Source organism: Colletotrichum truncatum (genome assembly GCF_014235925.2).
Source record: "Colletotrichum truncatum strain CMES1059 chromosome Unknown Contig_0012, whole genome shotgun sequence".
Classification (NCBI taxonomy): Eukaryota; Fungi; Ascomycota; class Sordariomycetes; order Glomerellales; family Glomerellaceae; genus Colletotrichum; species Colletotrichum truncatum.
In genome coordinates, this window is record NW_027222409.1 from 740633 (window position 1) to 762514 (window position 21882).

Genomic DNA, 21882 nt, shown 5'->3' on the forward strand with positions numbered 1-21882 from the left:
ACATGGGCTTTCCCGCGTATTCTGTTCGACAAGCAACGGCATGCCCGCATAGATTCAGGCGGCTGGGACGTTTCGCAGAGGGAAAGCGAAAAAGACGCTGCGCCACGAGTACGTACTTTCAGGCGGCCTATTGTGGAAGTCACGATGTGCTCCTCATACTAGACGCGTAGTAGTAAGCAACCTCGCTGGGGTAAACACTTGTACCCTCTGGGCGCCCAGCCAGCCTAAGGTACCGAGAGGGCACATGAGTACATGTTGTAAGGTACCAATGATGTAGGCACCCAATCCCAACGCTCTCAACGCAGCTAATGCCTGTATCATTACATCAATGGCCCCTCCCCGCCCCCGCCAACAAGTACCTACGTAAGTCTCTCACACACAAAAAACATCCACATCTCATCCCCCGGCCCTGATGAGGTAGTGTAGAGCACAGCACTCACAGACAAGAAGGAGAGTGAGAGAGAGAAGACAGAGCACCCATAGCGTAACATAGTTTAGTAGTATACTCCAGCCATCAATTTGTCTAGTCTCCTACTGTTCTTTTATTATTCCCTCTTTCCTGATGTGCTCCCGAGGTGCATATTTATTAATCCCCGCATTTACCCTGCCTCTCCGCCTTCTTCTGTCAATGTCTCTGGCCTCTCCTGCCTCTGTCTCCCCAGGCTCGCCTTGACCCGTTTTGATCGACCTCTCTACCCGTCGGGCGCACCTTCCTTGCCCCATACTGCATTTTACCTGCCTTGCCTGCCCTTTTCGGTCCTGCCAGCCTCTCCTCCTCTTCCTCTCTCTCACTCTGTCCTGTTCTTGCTCATTGTTACAAAACAAAGCAAAAATAAAACACCAGAACCTCAATCCCTAGTGTGACCCACGTGCTCTCGAAAAAGAGTCATCTCCGCCCACTACTACTGCTGCCCGACCGTTTTGCAGCTCCATCTCCATATTACCTCACATTCCTCCCGCACCGTGAGGTGCCTTACCGGTTTAGACCACTCTTTCGTCAACGTCCGTGCGTTCCGGAGCTTCCTGCGCATCTGCCACTTCGCTTGGTCCCTGATCTTGTGGCTCTGGGTTCCTTTCTGCGCCGAGCCCGGTTTTGAGAACTCGGCTGTTCTGCTGCCATCCAAATACAGCATCTTTCCCTCCACCACCTTCTCCGTTTCCTTTTCCTCTTGTGCATCCTTAGACAACCCGCCAACATGAACGTTCTCAAGCTTCAGAGGTGCGCACCCCATGGCCCCCCCTCCCCCCGCACTGCGTGATTCACCACCAGCCTACCCCTCCGACGGACGGGAGGACCACTGCTTTTACTGACGCAAATCTGCCGCCAGGAAGTATCCTCAATTCCCCCAAAACGAAATCTACGGCCTGAGCGACGCCTTCCGTAAGCTCGATGTCGACGACAAGGGTTACCTTGACGAGGCTACTACCATCAAGGCCACTCAGCAGAGCGAACGCCAACCCTACGATGTCGTACGGCAAGCCCTGAAGGAGGTTGAGCTCGACTCGTCTCGCCGTGTCGAATTGGAGGACTACGTCGCAGTACGTCTCGGCCCAGCCTTGCGCTCGTTGCGTTTTATTCCCCCAAAATTGTGTTTATTGCTGACCCAGTTGATTGCAGTTGATTGCCAAGCTTCGCGAGTCTTCCCCTGCTCAAAAACGTCTATCGTCAGGGCCTACTGCTCCCGCGGGCATCGTCGCACAAGCAACCGGCGGCCATGCCTCCAAACCCAGCGTCGGCAAGATTCACGTGCAAGGCTCAAACGCCAACGTCACCCACACCATCAACGAGGATGAGCGAACTGAGTTCACCCGTCACATCAACGCCGTTCTGGCTGGCGATGCCGACATTGGCAACCGCCTCCCCTTCCCTACTGACACCTTTGAGATGTTCGACGAGTGCAAGGACGGTCTGGTACTCGCCAAGCTCATCAACGACAGCGTCCCCGACACCATTGACGAGCGTGTGCTGAACCGCCCCAAGAAGGCAAAGTCGCTCAACGCCTTCCAGATGACGGAGAACAACAACATCGTCATCGAGTCGTCCAAGGGCATTGGTCTGTCCGTCGTCAACATTGGCAGTGGTGACATCATTGAGGGCCGAGAGCACTTGATTCTTGGTCTAATTTGGCAAATTATCCGCCGTGGTCTGCTGAGCAAGATTGATATCAAGCTTCACCCCGAACTGTACCGCTTGTTGGAGGAAGACGAGACCCTGGAGCAGTTCTTGAGACTCCCCCCTGAGCAGATTCTTCTGAGATGGTTCAACTACCACTTGAAGGCTGCCAACTGGCCCAGACGGTATGTTATGATGTTCTTCGAGCAAACGGCAACCATCACTGACATTTGATAGCGTCAACAACTTTTCGAGCGACATCAAGGACGGCGAGAACTACACTGTTCTCTTGGCACAGATTGGCTCCGAATACGGCGCGACAAGGGCTCCCCTCCAGACTCGGGACCTCCTGCAAAGAGCTGAGGAGATTCTGCAGACCGCTGACAAGATGGGCTGCCGCAAGTTCCTCACGCCATCTTCCCTGGTCGCCGGTAACCCCAAGCTCAACCTGGCTTTCGTTGCAAACCTCTTTAACAACCACCCTGCCCTTGACCCCATCACCGAGGAGGAGAAGCTAGAGGTTGAGGACTTTGATGCTGAAGGAGAGAGAGAAGCCCGTGTCTTTACCCTGTGGCTCAACAGTCTGGATGTGCAACCTGCCGTCCAATCCTTCTTTGACGATTTGCGAGACGGCACAGTGCTTTTGCAAGCATACGATAAGGTTATCAAGGGGTCTGTCAACTGGCGTCATGTAAACAAGCCTCCCGCTCATGGCGGAGAGATGTTGCGTTTCAAGGCCGTTGAGAACACCAACTACGCCATCGAACTCGGCAAGCAGAACCGATTCTCGCTTGTGGGCATTCAGGGCGCAGATATCACCGACGGTCAACGGACCCTGACACTTGGTTTGGTGTGGCAGTTGATGCGCAGGGATATCACGGTGACCCTGTCAACGCTGGCGCAGCGTCTTGGCAAGCGCGAAATCACGGACGCAGAGATGGTCAAGTGGGCAAACGACATGGCCCGCAAGGGCGGCAAGTCTTCGAGCATTCGCTCCTTCAAGGACCCTTCTATTGGCACCGGTGTGTTCCTCTTGGATGTGCTTAACGGCATGAAGAGCAGCTACGTCGATTACGATCTCGTCACCCCTGGTCACACGGATGATGACGCCTACCTCAACGCTAAGCTCAGTATCAGTATTGCGAGAAAGATGGGAGCAACCATTTGGCTGGTGCCCGAGGATATCTGCCAAGTCCGCAGTCGCCTGGTGACCACTTTCATCGGTAAGTGACTCAAATCAAGTATTTAGCCCCGTATCATGTTCATATTGCTAATCCTTTTGTCAGGTTCCCTGATGGCGACGGCGGAGAAGCAAGGGCTGTAAAACTGAATTTGACGACCTTTGTTACGCGGCGTGATTTTTTTTTTTCTATTATTTTCAACGAGGATAGAAAAAGGCCAAAACTGCGGCGAGGCTTTGTTGATTGTGTTTTATTTATGTTTATAGTTGAATGAAATCAACCCATGACAACACCTTACAAGTTATTTTGCTTGCATTGTAAAATATCTAGAATATGCACACGTTGAGTTCATGACATGAACATGGCTCGTGACGTTCCCTTTTTTACATTTTGACGAGACCCTTCCTTTCCCCGTAATCATCAACAATCATACAACATAAGTCGAATCTGTGGCAAAGGGTGTTATACGCGATTTACAGGATAAGGTAGAGACTGCATAGTAGACTTGGACCCGTGAAGATGCCGAACCAAAACATGATATTCCCAAGCGTCTTGCGGCCTTTCAGCCACCGCGTGCGGCTTAGCTGGACAAGCTGTTCAAGTTGTCAGGTGAATCGGAACATGAATCAAATCCTTAAGGGGGGTGTGGGAGTCGATTGATCTACGTACCGGCAGCTGGCACATTTGCAGAAAAAGGAGATAGCCCCTGAGTTTCTTGAATAGGCACCACATGACCAACTCATGGACGCAGGCCGAGAGGAAGAAGGTGATGAGGGTTGCCGTATGTCGGTTCACCTTCATTGACGAGATGGAGCTGTGGTACACATGGCGGAGGAGGAAGTTGTGAACGGGACTGGGAAGGGGGCGTCAGCAAGACTTCCGAGGGATGAAGCGGTGGGGACGGAGAGAGAGAGAGAAAGAGAGAAAGCACGGCTTACCGATTCCAATCACGGGCGAACTGGTCCCAAGAGACTGTATGGATAAATCAGTTATATAGTCCTCTCAACTTGACGGGTTTGTTGGACGTGGCATACCGCTGTTCCACCACGCATCGTAAAAGCTCCTGTCGGCAAAGTAAGTGAGCTCCGCGAGAATGTTCAGGATGGTTTCCCAGATGAGATACCAAGCCATCTAGTTTTGTCAGTTTTATCTTTTGGTTGGGATCTGAGTGTGCAAAAACTGCACGCGATTCTTACCAAATATTCCATCATGAACGGAAAGACAAGGTCGCTCAGCATCCAGGGAAAATAACGGAAGCGTTCGGCCAGCGGCATGCCTACTTCCTTCATGGCCACAGTCTGCATCACAACCGGATCTGCCGACCTCGTCAGAAAAAACAAGCCGATGCGATGAAAATATTGGATCTGGATCGACCTACAGATAAAAGCTTGCGAGACCATAATCATGACAAATATGATGCCAAAAGTCGCCGCCGTTTTCTCGGCGACGTAGTACCAGTCGATGGAGTCGGAGCGGGGATACTCGAGCTCGTATACGACCGTCGGCAGTACAATGTACTCGTAATGATTCGCAGCTGTGAGGTTGTTCGGATACGCCCGCAGGACGCTCGTAGCCTTACCCTTGAGCTCGTCGGTGAGCCCGTCAATCTCCCATTTGATGATGCGCTCGAACACGCGGACCTGTTCGGCATCCAGCGGCTCCCCAGACTCGATGGCCTGCGAGATTCGGTCAAGGTCTGTCGTTTCGGAGCTGCGGACGTGGTTGACGGACTGTCGGCGTCCCTCCATTTCAGCCGCACACGGTGGGTTGGCCAGGTGCGACAATGAAATGGTAGACGCTGATGGGCTGGTGGCAGACGGCGAGTTGATGGGGGCCACCTGCTCCAACTGCTTCAGCTTGGAGAGAAGGTACTTTCTCTTCTTGTAGGCCGTAGACAGGTCCCCGTTGTAAAAGGCGTACGAATGCTGCTTCATGAGCATGACGATGCCGTGCAGAACGAAGAATACGGTATGTGTCCAAGGCCAGTCCCTTATGAGGGTCAGGCCGACGACGCCACCGATGAAGATGGTTTGCCAGATCTACACATGAAATCTGAGTATCTTTGTCGAGCACATTGGCAGTGGTGAGTGTGGGTTAGCACTTACATTCTGGATAATCCAACCAGACCGATCCCAGTCAAGGTAGCCGCTGAAGATGAGGCGTTGCAGGATCCAGCTGAAGCCTGTGATACCGCACATGACTCCGTCAGATGCCAAGAGAACAACCACATCCCTTCGGAACATGCCCTTCATGATCTCGTTTGTTCCTAAAGGATTCCCTGTGGCTCTCCAGTTCGCCGCACCGATCTTGAGGACGAAGAGCGCCACAGCCAGCCAGAACAGCGTATAGAAGCCATGAAAGAGGCTATTCGCTGCTTGGTGGTTCTGCCTATCAAAGGTAGAGAACTGGCGTGTAAAGACCAAATCGCTAAACTTGCCTGGCCGCCGTGGCCGCTTGGGATCTTTTTCCTGAAAGTACACATACGCCGTCAGAAACCCCCGTCACTTATTGCTCCCGCAGTAGAGCCACAAAGATCAACTACTTACCCTCTCGAGGCCACGTCTGATGATATCACGGAGCTCTCGATCATCAGCGGATAGCACATAGGTCTTGAGATCTTTTTGGCCGGCTCCTCTGTTATGGGGCTCATCAACACTCGAGGCTTCGGACAAGGTCGAACCATCGAGGGAAAGTTTTCGGTCATGTTTCGGTGAATTTCTTAGCGGCGACGTGCCAGGACCGATATCTTTTCGGCTGTTGGGGTACTTGTTGGATAGCTTTGGCTCATCATAGTCATCTTCGCTCGTAATATCTGAGGGGGTTCTGTACGGCGGTTTGCCTCCATTGGCCGCACGTAATGCATCCCGGAGTGAATGGGGTGATTCCTGAGAGGATTCTAATCGAGTTGACATCGTGAGAGTCGTATTTTATATATGTAATCACGTCTTCCCGCCTTTCTTTTGGGAGGATAGCAGGTGGCAGGTAGCAGAGTGAGGGCAAAGCCACGCACGCTCACTTGAGATAAGAAGAAACACTGACGCAGTCAGCTTGCGATTGAATGGTGAAAGGTATAATAAGTAGTTGTAGCTGCGAGACCGCCCTAGATGAAGTAAGAAACGATACGGGGCTTTTGTGTTTTTGGTGTTTGAGTTATTGTCGAAATGACAAGAGAGGAAGATGAGTGGTGTGTAGGCGTGCACCCTTATTCCGAGGTCGATGTAACACGACGACACAGCGGAATGAGACGAAGTAAGGCAGGGAAGGTCAAAGTACGTCAACCGCGCGACCGGGAAAGTGATTATATGAACGAGACTATCAATGACTCGGGTCAAGGTTGAATTGGTTCTCGAGAAGCATCGACTGGCATATGCCAAGCACAGTAAATCCAAAATATGCAGTTAATTTGAAGAGTTGCATGTGAGTGAACAGAGAGGGGAGTTGTTACTGGATATAAAAAACAATAATCAGCAGCCGAAAGCTGGTGGCATCAACGGGTCTACCGGGCTCAAGGCGGCTCGCACACATCTTGATATACGTCCGAAAATGATACAAAATGGGCAGATGCGGGTATTAGCGAATGATCAGTTGTGACCGAGGATTCCGGACTTGCCAGGCGCTACAAGCCGGGAAGTGCCTGGGCAGTCGAACGAAGGGACAATGGCATACGAGTACGGGCAGTACAATAAACCGTCAGAGTATTACGAACTCCCGCCCATCCCGCTGAGCAACAGGGACGGTTACGGAGACATGGGTGGGGGGCGCGGAGGCGAACATTGTGTGGATGGAGTGGGCTCCGATGAAGTCAGACAAAGTAAGAAAGTAAAGAAAGGGCGACGGTAGGCGGAAAATGAGTGGATGAACACAGTTTGGTGGTCTTCTCCGTCTGGGCGACCCCAGTTTGCATTGTTCTTGATTGACGAATAGCATGCTTTATCGAGATGGCTTGGCTTTCCGACTTGGAGAGACCGTCAGTCATTGCAGATAACACGTGCAGAGAAAGAGGAAGAGCCGGAAAGGTAGGCTAAGACACGGGACCAGGGCAAGACCTCGCCGTTGATGATGTCTCTGTTTGTTACCTCGTTAATGGTGTCTGGCATGACCGGGTAGATGCCAGGAGATTGATCACTGTGCCATGTCTTCTCTTGTTTCGTGGGAAGCTCAGCAGAGAAAGAAACAGCCTTTGTGAGGGGGGTAGGTAGTCCACCCCAACTGTTCGCGTAAAGACACTGACGGCGAGTTCGATGCCACACACGTTAGGGGCCTGTCAACAGAAAAACGGTGATGAGACGATCGGAGCCGCATACTCCCACTACTTATGGCCAAATGGGGCAGAGAGGGCTAGGAGGAACGTTGGCCGTATGTTCTCTAACGTGAATTTGTCGCATCCTGGGGCAGAAGCAGCGCTCGAACCCCAATCTGTCGGTCGATGCGCGCTGGTCTTCAAGATGCCCGACACTTGCCGTTAGCTGCTCAGCTTAGACTGTCTATTGATCGCCGCATTTATGCGACAGCCATTGCAAGTTGGGGGTGGTGTTTGTCGTTTTTTATCGTTGTCGGTTATGTTTCCTTGTGGTGCCGAGGCCAAACGATTCAACACAGGTTTGGGTTGAGTTAGGTTGGCTCAGTGGAACGAATCGGGCCATCGTCGGTGAGCGAAGGTGGTCACCTTGGAGCTCATTCCGTAAGTGCCAAAAGTAAGTTTTGCCAGTCCTGGTCACTAATGACATCACAGGCATCTCAAGTGGGCCGGGTGTTCCTGACATTTCTATTTCGACAGGGCATGAGGTGACCTGCGCTAGCTGCAACCCTAGCGGCACTGTGATCGCTGCTATCATTGAAGCGCTACTAGTACAGGCTCTTCCAGTGGAGGTCCGTTTGAGTGCAGTACATACTGCGCAGTGCTGAGCGTCGTCTTCAGGCTTCTGGAAGCCCGTGGGAGATGGCCTAAGGGGGAAAGGCCCTGACACGCGACACACACTGTCTGTGCCTACTATCTACTACAGGTGCTATTGCGTACTAAGTTTGTAATATCTACCTATCCATTTGGATGTGGGAACAGGAAATGCATTTCTTTTCTCAGACCGCCATGCTGGTGGGAGAGGAGATTCTCCCGTGCGCGGAAAACTGAAAGAAATACGGAGTACTGGATAAACAGAATTATGTAAGCTATTTGTTTCTGACCTCCGAGCACGGGCTCTGACCTGGCCACTGACGTCCGTCCTGGGCTTCAGTCACAGCACAAAGGGTGGACCTGAACGGGTACGTACCCGGCCTCATTCCCCCATATCCGTACCAAAATCTTTTTGTTGCGCCAGGCCGATCCCGAGCCAACCTATTCTGTTCTCTCCTCTTACCACTTCCATCATCGTCACCTCCAACAACACCACGCGCATCCGATTTCCCCTGTCACCCCCCGTCAAAAGGAGCTGCTCCATCAGCCCTTGTTTATCGCCTAACGTCTCCATCTCCCCGGGAGACAAACTTCCCTCTTCTTTCTTCCCTCTTTGATCCAATCCCAAACAAGAAAAAAAAATCACTACACGAGCCAAGTCAGCGAAGCAACAATCATGTCGCGCGGTGGAACCACCCTCTACGTGACTGGCTTCAGCCACGGCACTCGCGCCCGAGACCTCGCCTACGAATTCGAACGGTATGTCAACTGAAGTCAGAAAATCCCACGTCGATGCCTCCGTCCGTCCTGTTTTGCCCGGCACGCGAGAGCTTTCCGAGATTTCCGATCTTCCTCTCCTTCCCTCGCCCCTCCCGCACACGCCCTCGTCCTCCCGTCCTCCTCCGCTGCTCCTGCCTCAGCATATCAATACTATATGCCTCCCTCGTCCTCGTCCCCGCCGATGCGTCCTGTCCTCGTCGTTCGCTCGGGCTGCGCTCCCAACCCGCCGCCCGTTGTCCGCGCCGCCGTGGTCTGCCAGCCTCCCGTGGCAGTTCGAACAGACTGAGCAGGCACTTCTGCTCCGCACCCCCCTCCTTCGACGGCTGATTTTTGTCTCTCTGATGAATAAGCAACCAAACAAATACCAAATCGAGGGGGAAAAAAAAACGATATCCAAATGTATGTATGGAGGAGATGCTGACCTTCTGACCCCACTATAGCTATGGACACCTCGTCCGCTGCGACATCCCTGCTCCTCGTTCGGCCTCTAGCAGACTGTAAGTCGGGCACCACCGTACATTCTGCATGGTCCAATTCCATGCACCTGTAGCTCAGTAACTAACCAGAAATCTCAGGTTCGCCTTCGTTGAGTACGAGGACCGCCGCGACGCTGACGATGCTTACCATGAGATGCACAACAAGCGCATCGGCCGCGACGACATCCTGAAGATCGAGGTATGATGACACGCCTACTGCTGCGCCCTCGTTCGACTCTGACACGCAAAAACCTAGTGGGCTCGTACTCCTCCTTCTGCTTCCTGGCGCTTCGACTCTGGCCGGGACCGTGAGCGTGCTCCCCGCCGTTCCTCTCCTCGCCGTGGCCGTTCGCCCTCTCCCCGTCGCAGCACCCGCGACTACTCCCCCAGAAAGGATGACCGTCGTGACCGCGACCGCGACTACGACCGCGAACGCCGTGACACCCGCGACCGCTCCCGAAGCCCTGACCGACGGTTCGTAGCCCCTCCGAGGTTCCGCGTGGATCCAATGGACATACTGACATTATATCGTGGTAGTGACCGGGATCCCAAGGAGGATCGCGAGGAGCGTGAACCCCGCGAGAACGGTACCAATGGCGACGACCGAAAGGGTACGTAACTTGGTAAATAACGATCCATGACATGCGTGCTAACGATTACGCCGTAAACAGCCGTTGACAGTCCTCCCCCTGCTCATGACGACCTGGATGTCGCAGAGTGATAAGTATACTTGGCAATTTCTCTTGTCGGGTTGTGCGCGGCTTTGCCAAAAGTTTTGTGATTTCTTTCCCGGTTCTCCTCATATCTTTTGAACCTGGATCTGTAAAGTGTCCTCACCTTTTGGGAGCTTTTTAGTCTCGACGCGACCGATTCGGCTTCGAGCTCAGCAGACGGAGGCTGGGCTGTTCGACGTGGGCAGCACTCGAAAATCGTTAGGCATTTCGGAGATACGATAATTGGCGAAATTACGTCCTCGGCAACGTGCTGCAGACGACGAAGGTTGTGGCGGCCATTTGATAGCATTACTCATACGTAGTTTAGAAATTGAAATGTAGGTTTTTGACTGTGCGATGCATTTGCAGCATTGGGTACACGCGTGTTGCTTTTGTGACTCCAAAAAAGACCATGGACGAACGCCGTTGCTGTTGACGAGGTCTTGAGGCCCCCAAAGAGGTTTGGGAGGTGAGCGGTGACGAGGAATTATCGGCAACTACAACTAATTATGGCTTGTGTCACTGTCGTTGCCTTTTCTCTCATGTATCGGTAAGGTATGGGATACATGGCGGTGGACACATGCGTCTACAGCTTGATACGAGGCATTATGATGAACTAGATGCTTTCATCTCAAGAGCTTCCGAAAGCCATTTGACTGGACTTTGAAGGCACTGAGATGTGATGTATGCGCAGGCAAGCGCACCACCCCATGCCTCACGGCCTCCTGTTGGCGGCAGCTGTTCACGTAAGTATGTCGTTTGGTTTCCACGAGGCCAACGAGCGTCATGCACACAACCTGCAGTTTGCTGTACCCCGGCTGGGCGAACTTGTAGCACTCAAATAGCTCAGTGGGAGATAAGGAAATATGAACATGTGTAAACCACCAACATTGAGAGTGAATCAGGTGAGCAGAGAGTGGGGTTGCTTGGAAGCAGGTGTATTAACTAGGGAGATGCCTTGGGGGTCGAGCAGGGCGGGTGGTTAAGAAGCAAAGGCAACAATGAAATGTTTTGATTTAGCATAAGAGAACCGGAAGAGATGCGGTTGGTTCCTCTGAGAATGACATCGGAGGGGTGGTCTTGGCGCAACGAGGCAGCGCTCGTCTTGTCTCTGGGTGCAAAGCGGGGGGGACGAGGAAGTTGGCGGGGTGTTGGCATGCCGAAGCGCGCTTGTCGATGCTGAGGATTGATAGGGATGAGCCGGAGGGGTAGGAACTACACTAGGGAGGAGGCTCGGTAACTGGCCCCGATGTAACCCGGATGAAGCCGGAATCGGGTGAGAGAGGGCCGGTCCTGAGTGTCGGAATTGATGGATGGGACATTGTAATGCAGGACGAGAGGGGTGGGAGATGCGGGGAGGCCAAGCTGTCCAAGTGAGAGAGGGCTTGTACCAGATACTTGCGGCCGTAAACTTGAATCGGTTGGTTCTACAGCCATGTTTTTCTGTCACAGGGGCCATTGGCAGTATGTAAAACTTACGAGGAAGTAGGATGACTGCCGGTTTTGCCCAGTCATGGTTCAGTTGAGACCTGGTTAGAAGCAGCCCAATTACGTGACTATGCTTGCCTACTGTGGCCGCATCGTATCTCGAGCAATGTGCGGGTGTCTCTGTACCTTTACGGTTACTAATATGGTGGCAGATGGAGTCCCTCTGATGAAATCTAGAGTAGTCAAGGGGTTTATGTTTCTGTTGGTTGCTGCAGCCCCATGTAGTGTAACATGCATACCACTAAGTGGCAGAGATAACCTCTCAGTTCAAGCATTGGTTGGATTACACAGATACTATGGATATGGCAGGTAGATATTACGAGAAGGACGTGATTAATGGGAGTGTTCATCTGCCTGATTCTTGCTTCAAAGCGCAAAGGAGACAGAAAGAAACGAGAACGTTGCAACTATAATATGCCACGGCATCCTATATGCACTCAATTGGGATTCGGAGAGGTACAGTCAAGTCTGGCCAACGTTGTACACGTAAACTCGGCCAAGCAACCAATCCCCCTCTAAACAGGTTGAGTGATTTGAGATGGATAATGCTGCTGCTACCACCAAAGGACTCTATCTCCTCTGGATATAGTATGCCATTAGTTCTAAAAGCTCGTGACCTAGATCTTGTCTTCTTCTCCCCGTCATCTGCCCTCTCATCCCTCCCTTGGTCTGAGGCACATGAGCACTGCTACGTGCTGCTGAGACGTCACAAAATAGCGGGAGTCGGCTGGCTCACTCACTCAATGGACCCCCGTTTCCTCCCACCCCAGTTTGTCGTCATTAGTGTGGAGATTTTTGGATGTCGCTCCACTGAAACTAGCAGAGTCTTGGGGAGGTGTGCACTACCGGCACGCGAAACCTCTCCGGATTGATCTCGTCCATGGACAGCTCTCCACTGCGAAATTGCCTTTTGATTGGCCGAGATCCCCCTGCTGGTCATAACTAGCCGTCCAAGGAAACGCCGTATTGTGTTCCCTCGGGTACTGCCAGCCCATGCTTGTCCTCCACCAGTTGTACAGGTACTGCCCCGGGTCTCGTGCCTAGGCGGGGCGCCTGGTTCTTCTGGGGGTTACGGATACATTCCGTTCCCCTCAGAGCTGTCACTGGCACTGCGCTGGCTGATGGTAGTGGCGGTGGCTCTGAAGCCTGCCAACTGCCAGCTGTCCGCCCCCCCCCCCCCTACCCTCTGACTGAAAAGGCTGGACCGGGACCGGGAGGCTGTATTACTATGTAGGTAGCTGAAATTGGATCTGGCCCGGATCTTGATCTGCGTCTGCGCCTTGTTCCGTCTCTGCGTTTACCGTCCACGTCCGCATCTGCTTAACCAGCTGATTCCCTTTTCGCGACCTTGTCCTCAGACGCCCCTCATTGAACTGCTGCAACTATCAAAGGTTTCCTAGAGGTGCGAAGAGCCTGATCTTTCGCCTCATCCATTGCATCTGCCATACCTCTGTCAGTCTCGTCCTTTCTCCCTCCCCCCTGTCTGCTCTCGGTGGCCGCATCGACTGCGATTCATCCCGTCTTCTTCCTCTGAATTCGGATCTGCAACGTTCGGTCTGTCCTCTTCGACTCCCAACTTCCCGATTCCTACTGCGCGACTCTCGATACGATCCATCCAACACTCGTTAACGATTTTCAGTTGCGCAGAAAGACAAATACTCAACATACTCCCCCTTGCCGCCCAAGTTGGACCCGTCTAAGCCATAGCCGCGGTATATGGGAGATTAACTTGGCGACCACCTTGTGACGGGGAAAAAATAAAAATAAAAACCGCGATATCCACGACGAGGACACACCCCTCTGCTTCCACCGCCTCTTCCCAACGACGAGCCTGCCTTTGATGATTCAAATTCGTTCCGCTTCCTCGAATAACCCCTCGACTATGCCTCCGTTGTTGTCACCGACCTCCCTCTAGACTCCTTTTATCATCTCTTTGCCATTTTTTTGGGTCATTCTTTCAGAGCATCCTTCCACACCTCTCTGGAGTTGCAACCCTCTTTGACCCCGGCTCTTTTCACAGAACAACTACAAGAGTCTTAAATGCAAGCAACTTCATAGCAATAAGGCGGCTTCGGAGCTTCAGCAGTCTGCTCGTTTGTCGTTCAGAGTCTTGCGCCTTGAAGAAGAAAAAGACATCCGCACTGCTCATTGACCAGAGCCTGAAGTCATGTCGCCTGTGAGTCGTCTGCTACCCCATTGTGCACTTCCACCAAGCTGTTTTCACTACCCTCCCAAATTCCTTGTTTTGTCTTTCCAACCAGAACCTCAACTGACATAAACGTTGCTGCGTCTCCAGCCTCCAAACGATACGGCGGTGTCTATCGCTGCCGAGCCTGTTCCTGTCAAAGGCATGGACCGCGTTCGCGAAACCATTTCTCAACCTGTTATCGCTGCTTTCTGCGCTGGAGGCGTCGCTGGTGCCGTCTCTCGAACTGTTGTCTCGCCACTCGAGCGCCTCAAGATCCTGTTCCAGGTGCAGAGCGTTGGACGAGATGCCTATAAGCTGTCTGTTGGCCAAGGCCTCGCCAAGATGTGGAGGGAGGAAGGCTGGAGAGGTTTTATGCGAGGCAATGGAACCAATTGTGTCCGTATCGTGCCATACTCTGCTGTCCAATTCGGCAGCTACAACTTCTACAAGAGGGTGAGCATCCCGCACTTCTCCCGTGCTGCCCTTGTACCGACCTTGCCCGTCCTCTTGGAGCTTGGGCAAAGGCAAATAAATACCGAGTGCTGTGCTGACCGTTCTTAGAGCTTCTTTGAGAAGTATCCCGGTGCAGACTTGTCTCCACTTGCTCGTCTGACCTGCGGTGGCATCGCTGGAATCACCTCCGTCTTTTTTACCTACCCTCTCGACATCGTGCGCACTCGCCTGTCTATTCAGTCTGCATCCTTCGCCGAGCTGGGTGCCAGACCTAAAGAGCTACCCGGCATGTGGGCCACTATGGCCAAGATGTACAAGACCGAGGGTGGTTTCTTAGCTCTTTACCGCGGCATCATCCCGACCGTTGCTGGCGTTGCTCCTTACGTATGTGGTACTCGGATAACACCTACCGCTCGGGGCTCTGTACTAAAACATCATTCCAGGTCGGCCTCAACTTCATGGTGTATGAGTGGGTCCGCAAGTACTTGACTCCTGAGGGCGACAAGAACCCCAGCGCCGTGAGGAAGCTGCTGGCTGGAGCTGTTTCGGGTGCCGTCGCTCAGACATGTACTTACCCCTTGTGAGTTGCCCCCTAATAATGAGTTGGTGCTATTTACGTTGCTGACGCCTTCACAGCGATGTACTGCGCCGAAGATTCCAGATCAACACCATGACCGGCATGGGCTACCAGTACAAGGGTATTACCGACGCCATCAGGGTTATCATTGCCCAGGAGGGTATCAAGGGTCTTTACAAGGGCATTGTTCCCAACCTTCTCAAGGTCGCGCCGAGTATGGCGTCCAGCTGGCTCAGTTTTGAGCTCTCCCGCGACTTTTTGGTGTCTCTCAGGGAAGATGGCAACTCCGAGGCTGCCATCTGAGCAAACCAGCATCTCACGACACCTCACTTTAACAACACATCACGGCCACAAGACGTTAGCCGGTAAGAACACAAAAACTCGGGGTCGATCATAGGGCGGTTACAACTAGACGATGGCTTGCATTATCAGCCACCATGGGGCAGAGAGACTGCCTCCCGGGTTACTTCTTCTACTTTTTTTTTCCTCTCATACCCGGCATTTCATCCATCCGTGTTTTTATAATGTATTACAACAAGACTATCTCAAGCATTCATAAGAAAGGCAGAGAGTTGTCCGTTGCTTGGCCCTTACGCGCATAGTGAGGAATTGGAACTGGTGGTCATCCCGTCATGGAAGGACATGCAAGTACCTTAGCTTTGGCACATGATAGACCCTAGGTCATCTCAATACAATAGCATGAACCGAGATTCTTGCGCTCCGTGTACGTGATATATGTGGTAGTATAATTACAATCCCTCAAAGCCATTATGCTTGACGTGAAACGAGCAAGTAAACAATTGTGGTTTTCTCCAGCGCAAAGGTTATGGCTGACAGAACTGGAACCTCACCGAGACACACCGCTCACCGAGGGCACGGTCCACATCAGTAGACAAGGGTCCAGCCGTGTCCGCCTTCCTGCAGCGACCAGTCCACTAGACTGCACGGGCCCCGCAAAGGGAAGGAGAGAAAAAAAAATTAGAAAGGTTTGATGCCTTGTCGCCTAACATTAGGGCAAATTTTCGCGCCCACAATCTTTCCTACGCACTCTTCTGGCAGCCCACCTTGTGAAATTTCCAGAGTCTTTCCATCTACACGACGACGACAACCACGGCCACCCATCGACTCAAATTCGCCAACTCCGTGAGTCTAACGACAAGATGGGTACGTAGGAATTCCCATTCCAAGCCTTTACATGCGAGTGGATTGTGCACGCGAACCCTTCAATGGGATCTCGCTGTTGCTATTCTGCGAACTAGGCGCGCGCAAAACCTCACCCGTCCCCCCAATTGTCACTTTTCTGTGTTTTCTTGCCAAGTGCAGAAAAATCTTTCATAAGAAAAGACATTGGGGGGTCGTGGACGATGGACTTCCGCCTCATTCAGAGCATGATTGAACCAAAAGGCTGACGATGGGCTCTTCACCCCGTTTATAGGTATTGATCTCGACCGCCACCACGTGCGCAGCACGCACCGCAAGGCTCCCAAGAGCGACAATGTGTACCTCAAGCTCCTCGTGAAGCTTTACCGCTTCCTGACCCGTAAGTGTTCTCCTTCATGATTCCGAGAAGAAAATTTGCTCTTCACAAAGCGGCTCCGCAGCCTGTGTTTATTTCAATCAATGGCTGACTTGAATATTTGCTACACATAGGTCGTACCGAGTCCAACTTCAACAAGGTCATCCTGCGCCGTCTCTTCATGTCGCGCATCAACCGCCCTCCCGTCTCCCTCTCCCGCGTTGCCGCCAACATCAAGAACGGCAACGAGAAGAAGACCGTCGTCGTTGTCGGTACCGTCACTGACGACAACCGTCTCCTGACCGTCCCCAAGGTCACCATTGCGGCTCTCCGCTTCACCTCCACCGCCCGTGCCCGCATCGCTGCCGCCGGCGGTGAGGCCATCACCCTCGACCAGCTTGCTCTCCGCGCCCCCACTGGTAGCAACACCCTGCTCCTCCGCGGTCCCAAGAACGCCCGTGAGGCCGTCAAGCACTTCGGCTTCGGTCCCCACAAGCACAAGGTCCGGCATACCCTCTCGATTTCGCCCAATCCCAAGTGGATGTGTTTTGCTAACAACCTCTGCAGAAGCCCTACGTCGAGTCCAAGGGCCGCAAGTTCGAGCGTGCCCGTGGTCGCAGACGCTCCCGCGGTTTCAAGGTCTAAGCGGTGGTGGTACTGGTTTTCGGGATCATCACCATCCTCTTTTTCGGGGTTGGTCGTGCGCGCTCTTGTCGCGCTGGCGGACACGCTATTACAGCTATGGACTGCCGATGAGGGTCTCTCATCGTGCTTTACAGGGAACTTTCTGCATGGTACTGGCGTGGTTAGGAATCCAAAAAGAATTGACGACTACAAACTCTCGCATGGCGTCAAATGGCATCTCTTGGGCGGCCGTGAGGGCTGGGTTTTTTTTTCTCCTTCACATCGTACAGTCCCTCCCTCCCGTGCTATTCGTGTTCACGTGAATATCTGCCCGCGTCCCTGTGATATCTCCTTGTTTACTATGCCCCTGACTATCTTACTATAGTACTATAGTTGTACATTTCCCTTTCTCCTGAGTGCCACAAAATATGCCTCTTTGGAGTCCTGCCGCTGGAGTGAGCTTCAACTGAACAACAAAAAGATCGTGTGGTGGTGGTCCGGCACGTACGCTGCGGGACGACTCGGGCTTCTCCCGAAACACCTTGGCAAACAAGGTCCTCAGCTTCTTCTCGAATGCCTTGTCCTCCGATCCCTGGTAGAACTTGCAAACGAAGTGCCCACCATTCTTGAGGGTGTCGCTGGCGAATTGGAGCGCCGCCGAGCAGAGGTCCTTGAATGCATTGTCTCGTCAGCTGATCTGCCTCTGCGTCTCATCACCTCTTGACGGGGGGGGGGGGGGGGGGCACTGGGGCGTACCATGCTGCCGGCGTGATCCCGAAAGGCCATTCCGCTCGTGTTCATCATCCTGTGATATGGATTACTAAGACTGTTCACGCCAAACCCGGTGGTCTGGTCCCAAGGAGCTGACATGTCACTCAATACAATCTAAATGTAAATTTTTTTTCACCGTCAGCCATTGCATCTCTGTAGTGTTGCCTCTTTGTCTTTTTCTGATCGAGTAAAACTTACATCCACCAACCGGCCATCTTTGGTCTTTGCTCCGCCCGCAACTTCCTCAGTCACCGGGGGCGCATCTGAAGCTGCTCTTTCCATGTCAATGTAGCTCGGCTTGTCCTCGATAACAGAGGGCTCGACGTCTTCGGTGCCATCCTCGTAAGAACTCTCTTCTCCCTCAGACGAGGAGGGTGCGGGGGCTGGCGATTCATCGTTACGCCGCTTCTTAGCCCGGACAAGGTGATCTTTGACCATGTTCTGAACATCCGGCGAGAGAAAGTTGCCCTGAATGGTCGAGACGCCTTTGGGTGGCTGCGCCGGGATGATGTCGATTCCTAGGACTTGGCCGTTGGGCTTGGTCCGGTCGGCGGCGACCTATATTCACGTTACACGTCTCAATCTGTCCACCCCATATTGGCAGTTGACCAAGTGCCGAGGGTTCTCATACCTGTGACCAACTACCCGGCGCATAGCCCTGTGTTGAATTTCAGTATATTACTATGCCTTGGCAAAGGAAAGATTCGAATACTCACCAGGTCTACGACCGTCTGTCCCTTGCGGAAAATTCTGTACTTGGCATCCATCTGTAGCCTCCATCAGCTCCATTGCGTCCTTTTCAGAAGTGGTGTGGTTGGAAGAGTGTAAGAACCTCGAGAAGCTTGAAAGCAGCTCTGCTCTTGAGTCCCTGGACTTTGGCTTCGCGTGCAAAAATATCCTTGCCTTGTCTCATCTTCCACCTGGAATTGGAAGACGACCACCGCGTCTGACCACCAGGCGGAGCACATATCAGCTTGCATGCTCCGTATGCTGTTAATGGGCTGGCGAAGGGCTGGCTTTTTGGTGCGCGCAGAAAACCGCGACAGACCCCTCTGGACATCGTGATGCTGAGTCTGACGTTAAGTTTGATTAGTGAGTGTTGACTCGAAATGCAGGGCGGTATCACAGTAGCTCAATTGCACTCAGGGGCCAAAATAATCAAGAAGCAAAGAAAAAAAAAAGGGAAGAAAAACCAAGAAGTGAAAGTCGTGTATTTCAGTCAAAGGGCAGCAGCCGGACAAATATTTGGTAGTTCAAGTGAAGCTTCTGCAAATGTAGTTGCTCCAAGATGCTGATTGGCCCAAGCTTCTGGTATGCACCAAAACAGGGGTGGGCAGCTTGCTCCAGACCAGTTTTCCTTTGGCCTAAGCATCATGTCACGCAGTCAATTTGCCCACCACTTATGGGGTAAAAAAAGATGCTTCCATTCATTAGAGACTGTCTAGGGGTTATTGGGTTGATTATATAACCGTCTATTCGGTAATTACCGATTTGAAGGTTTTCATGCACAAAATGACATCCCCGTTAGTTTTATATGGGAAACAATAGCCGGGTGCATGGGTTGAATGCATGCCCCGATATATGCAGTGGTCCGTGTGACACCATTCTAGCCAGCGATGTACATTAAAACAAATAGACCATGTTGAGAATATGTCCTGTAAGGCCTCTTCATTCAGAGAAAATGCAACACTACTTATACACCCGTCTTGATCCTGTAAATCCCGTGATAACCGTATCCTGGTCCTACAACGCCGCCGATGCAATTCATATGGCCATAATACGCCTCCCCATCCAGTCAATAACCAAGGCGCAGCCCTGCATGCTTAAAAACGATAGGCCCTGGCACCTCTTAAGCCAGGAAACTAGCACCTACACCCCGTCTCTCCTTCTTTAAAGGTGAGAATGTCTTCTTGCCAAAGGCATTTCGCGCCATGGTCAAATGAGTTTTGCCCAGCTTGTTTGCACCAAGCCCAACCTTGCCGCCAGGACGCTTTGCAACCGCCGCCTCACCCTCCCCATCATCGTCAAACAATGTTGTTGATTCACCTGCGAGCTTGCGCTTCTTCTTCTTCACTTCTTGTTCGCGTACGCCCAAGCTTGCGGTTGCGGCGGTGGCTGTTGGCGCTTTTTTGCTCGCGGTATCGGCCTTCATTTTCTCTTCTGTATCAGCCTCGGGTTCTTCGAGTACCTTATCGAGCGGAGAAGCTGATTTGGTTGAAGGTTTGCTGGCGGTAAGGGCTTGTGTGGGCATGTTAGGCGAGGCCTCAGATAACGCCTTCTTGGGCCTTCCGCGTGCCTTCTTGGGCTCCCCATTGGCCTTAGTTTTCGTCTTGGATGCGGTCTCTTTGGAAGCAACTGGTTGCTTATCAGGCTCATCGGTCGTGGCTGTAGGCTCAGGCTCCGCATTGGCTTCACTCCCAGAGTCAGCCTCAGCCTCGGCCGCCGCCTTTTGAGCGTTCACGTGTGCCATCGGCACATAACTAACGTCCGCTTCGTCTTCCTCCTCCTCCTCGGCAACGGCACCCTCAACACTAAGTGTCTTGCTCTTGTTCAAGAACGGAGTGATGGAGAATAACGACTTTTCGCCGACTAGAGTCTGCTCCAAGCCCTTCTTCTTCACGGCCCGTCTACCCCGTGTGATTTCCTCTGGCGTTCCGATACTCATGTCGTTTATGGTCAGTTCCTCGACTCTGCGCTTGCGAGCGTTCTGTGCTTTTGCGCCACCAGCCCGCACAACTGGATCCGCCGACGCTGTGGGCACTGGGCGAGCATGCACCAGTTCTGAGCGCACTGCCTTGAGCTCTTCTTGAGTATTGCGCAATTTCGACTTCACCGTATCCAGACGTTGTTCCAGTATCTCATTTTGCGCCTGGATTTCTGACTGGGCCATCTCGCTCTCCTTGCGAAGCCTATCCTTCTCTCGTCTTTCGCCCTGAAGAGCTTTCTCCATCTCTTGCAACTTCTTTGACAGCTCACGCTCAACATTCTTATTGTCCTCGCCTGTCTGCGCAGCTGCAAGCGCGGATTCGAGGTCTTGTTGCAATTGTTCCCTTTCCCGCTTCTCGGCGATCAATCTTTTCTCGGCGTCCTTGAGCTTGTTTCGTAGTTCGTCTTCGGCTGTCTTGTTGCTTTCAGATTCAGCTACTTGTTGTTCCCGCGCTCGTTTCGCAGCTGCCAGTTCCACCTCAGCCATATTAAGTTGCCGTTCTAGAGCTAACTTTTCCGCGACCGCAGTCTGCTGATGAGCCACCTGAGACCGCAAGTGCTCCAACTCAGGCTTCAACGTGTTAAGTTCCCGAGAAAGGGTAAGCTTTTCGGACAGCACCTTTGTGGACTCAAGGGACATTGTGTTAAGCGACTCCAGTTCGGCCTGGCGCGTTGTCAATTTAGAAAAGTTGCAAAGACTTGGGGGTGACACCAACCTTGATATTGGCGAACTCCCTCGTCTGGGCCTTGAGTTGAGTTTCTTGGTCGCGATTTATCGTCTTCAATGAATCCAGCTCCGCCCTTGCTTCGTCGCATCTACCAGTCAATTCGGAGATCTGAACATCCCTTTCCGCAAGCTGTTCGCGTAATGTCGAGTTTTCCGCGAGAAGGACTTGCTTAGTGACCTTTGTTCTCCTCGAATCTTCTTCTTTGGCAATCAGTTGAGTCTGGTGGATGGCTTTCTGGTGCTTCAACTCGAGTTCGTGGGCTGCGGCCATCCTCTGTAAGAGACAGTTAGCAATAAAGTCTCGTGAGAGAGACAACGACTCTTAGAGACATGGTTACTTGCCTCCTCCGAGTCCATATTCCTTGTTTTGCAAGGCATTATGCAGTTTTGTTGTTGCTTCAGCGCGTGAGCGCGTCGACACGGGAAAGTTGTGTTAGGTTGGGTCGAAAAGAGGGGTGTGGTAATCTCCCAAAACCAGACTGTTAGGATTGATAGCCAATATTTTTAATTTGCGGCAATAGTCAGGATGCCCGCATTTGTTTTGGATGAGATTCGCGATGTCGATGTCAAGTTGGGGGTGGTAGTGTAGTAACGTTTGGCTGACTACCTTTGCATGGGGACACTGACGAGGTAAACATAATTCCCAAACAGGTTAGTCTGTCCGTTCTGGGTGCCCCC

General features: G+C 52.4%; 6 protein-coding genes across 6 annotated transcripts; 4 read left to right on the top strand and 2 right to left on the bottom strand.

Annotated features, from left to right (window-relative positions):
* Window positions 1-1196: 1196 nt before the first annotated feature.
* Window positions 1197-3437, top strand: CTRU02_215036 (fimbrin; the record flags this gene model as incomplete). The annotated part of the gene is made up of 5 exons (XM_036726453.2): window positions 1197-1219; window positions 1329-1539; window positions 1619-2298; window positions 2351-3336; window positions 3400-3437. 5 exons carry the CDS (start codon window positions 1197-1199, stop codon window positions 3435-3437), a joined length of 1938 nt encoding a protein of 645 aa, XP_036581640.2.
* Window positions 3438-3767: 330 nt separating this feature from the next.
* On the bottom strand, window positions 3768-6206 carry CTRU02_215037 (sterol o-acyltransferase; the record flags this gene model as incomplete). The annotated part of the gene is made up of 8 exons (XM_036726452.1): window positions 3768-3887; window positions 3964-4147; window positions 4233-4266; window positions 4329-4425; window positions 4491-4609; window positions 4673-5333; window positions 5400-5762; window positions 5841-6206. 8 exons carry the CDS (start codon window positions 6204-6206, stop codon window positions 3768-3770), a joined length of 1944 nt encoding a protein of 647 aa, XP_036581639.1.
* A 2655-nt stretch (window positions 6207-8861) lies between these two features.
* On the top strand, window positions 8862-10162 carry CTRU02_215038 (pre-mRNA splicing factor; the record flags this gene model as incomplete). The annotated part of the gene is made up of 6 exons (XM_070206350.1): window positions 8862-8944; window positions 9406-9462; window positions 9541-9640; window positions 9698-9915; window positions 9979-10052; window positions 10113-10162. 6 exons carry the CDS (start codon window positions 8862-8864, stop codon window positions 10160-10162), a joined length of 582 nt encoding a protein of 193 aa, XP_070059993.1.
* A 3647-nt stretch (window positions 10163-13809) lies between these two features.
* CTRU02_215039 (mitochondrial carrier) lies at window positions 13810-15163 on the top strand (the record flags this gene model as incomplete). Its single annotated transcript, XM_036726450.1, has 5 exons — window positions 13810-13818; window positions 13939-14283; window positions 14392-14667; window positions 14727-14863; window positions 14920-15163. The coding sequence occupies 5 exons, from the start codon at window positions 13810-13812 to the stop codon at window positions 15161-15163; spliced, it is 1011 nt and encodes a 336-aa protein (XP_036581637.1).
* Window positions 15164-16020: 857 nt separating this feature from the next.
* Window positions 16021-17021, top strand: CTRU02_215040 (60S ribosomal protein eL18; the record flags this gene model as incomplete). The annotated part of the gene is made up of 4 exons (XM_036726449.1): window positions 16021-16024; window positions 16296-16400; window positions 16511-16878; window positions 16944-17021. The coding sequence occupies 4 exons, from the start codon at window positions 16021-16023 to the stop codon at window positions 17019-17021; spliced, it is 555 nt and encodes a 184-aa protein (XP_036581636.1).
* Window positions 17022-17149: 128 nt separating this feature from the next.
* Window positions 17150-21475, bottom strand: CTRU02_215041 (rossmann-fold nad (+)-binding protein; the record flags this gene model as incomplete). Its single annotated transcript, XM_070206351.1, has 6 exons — window positions 17150-17173; window positions 17509-17670; window positions 17970-18329; window positions 18488-18538; window positions 19645-21141; window positions 21194-21475. 6 exons carry the CDS (start codon window positions 21473-21475, stop codon window positions 17150-17152), a joined length of 2376 nt encoding a protein of 791 aa, XP_070059994.1.
* Window positions 21476-21882: the final 407 nt, after the last annotated feature.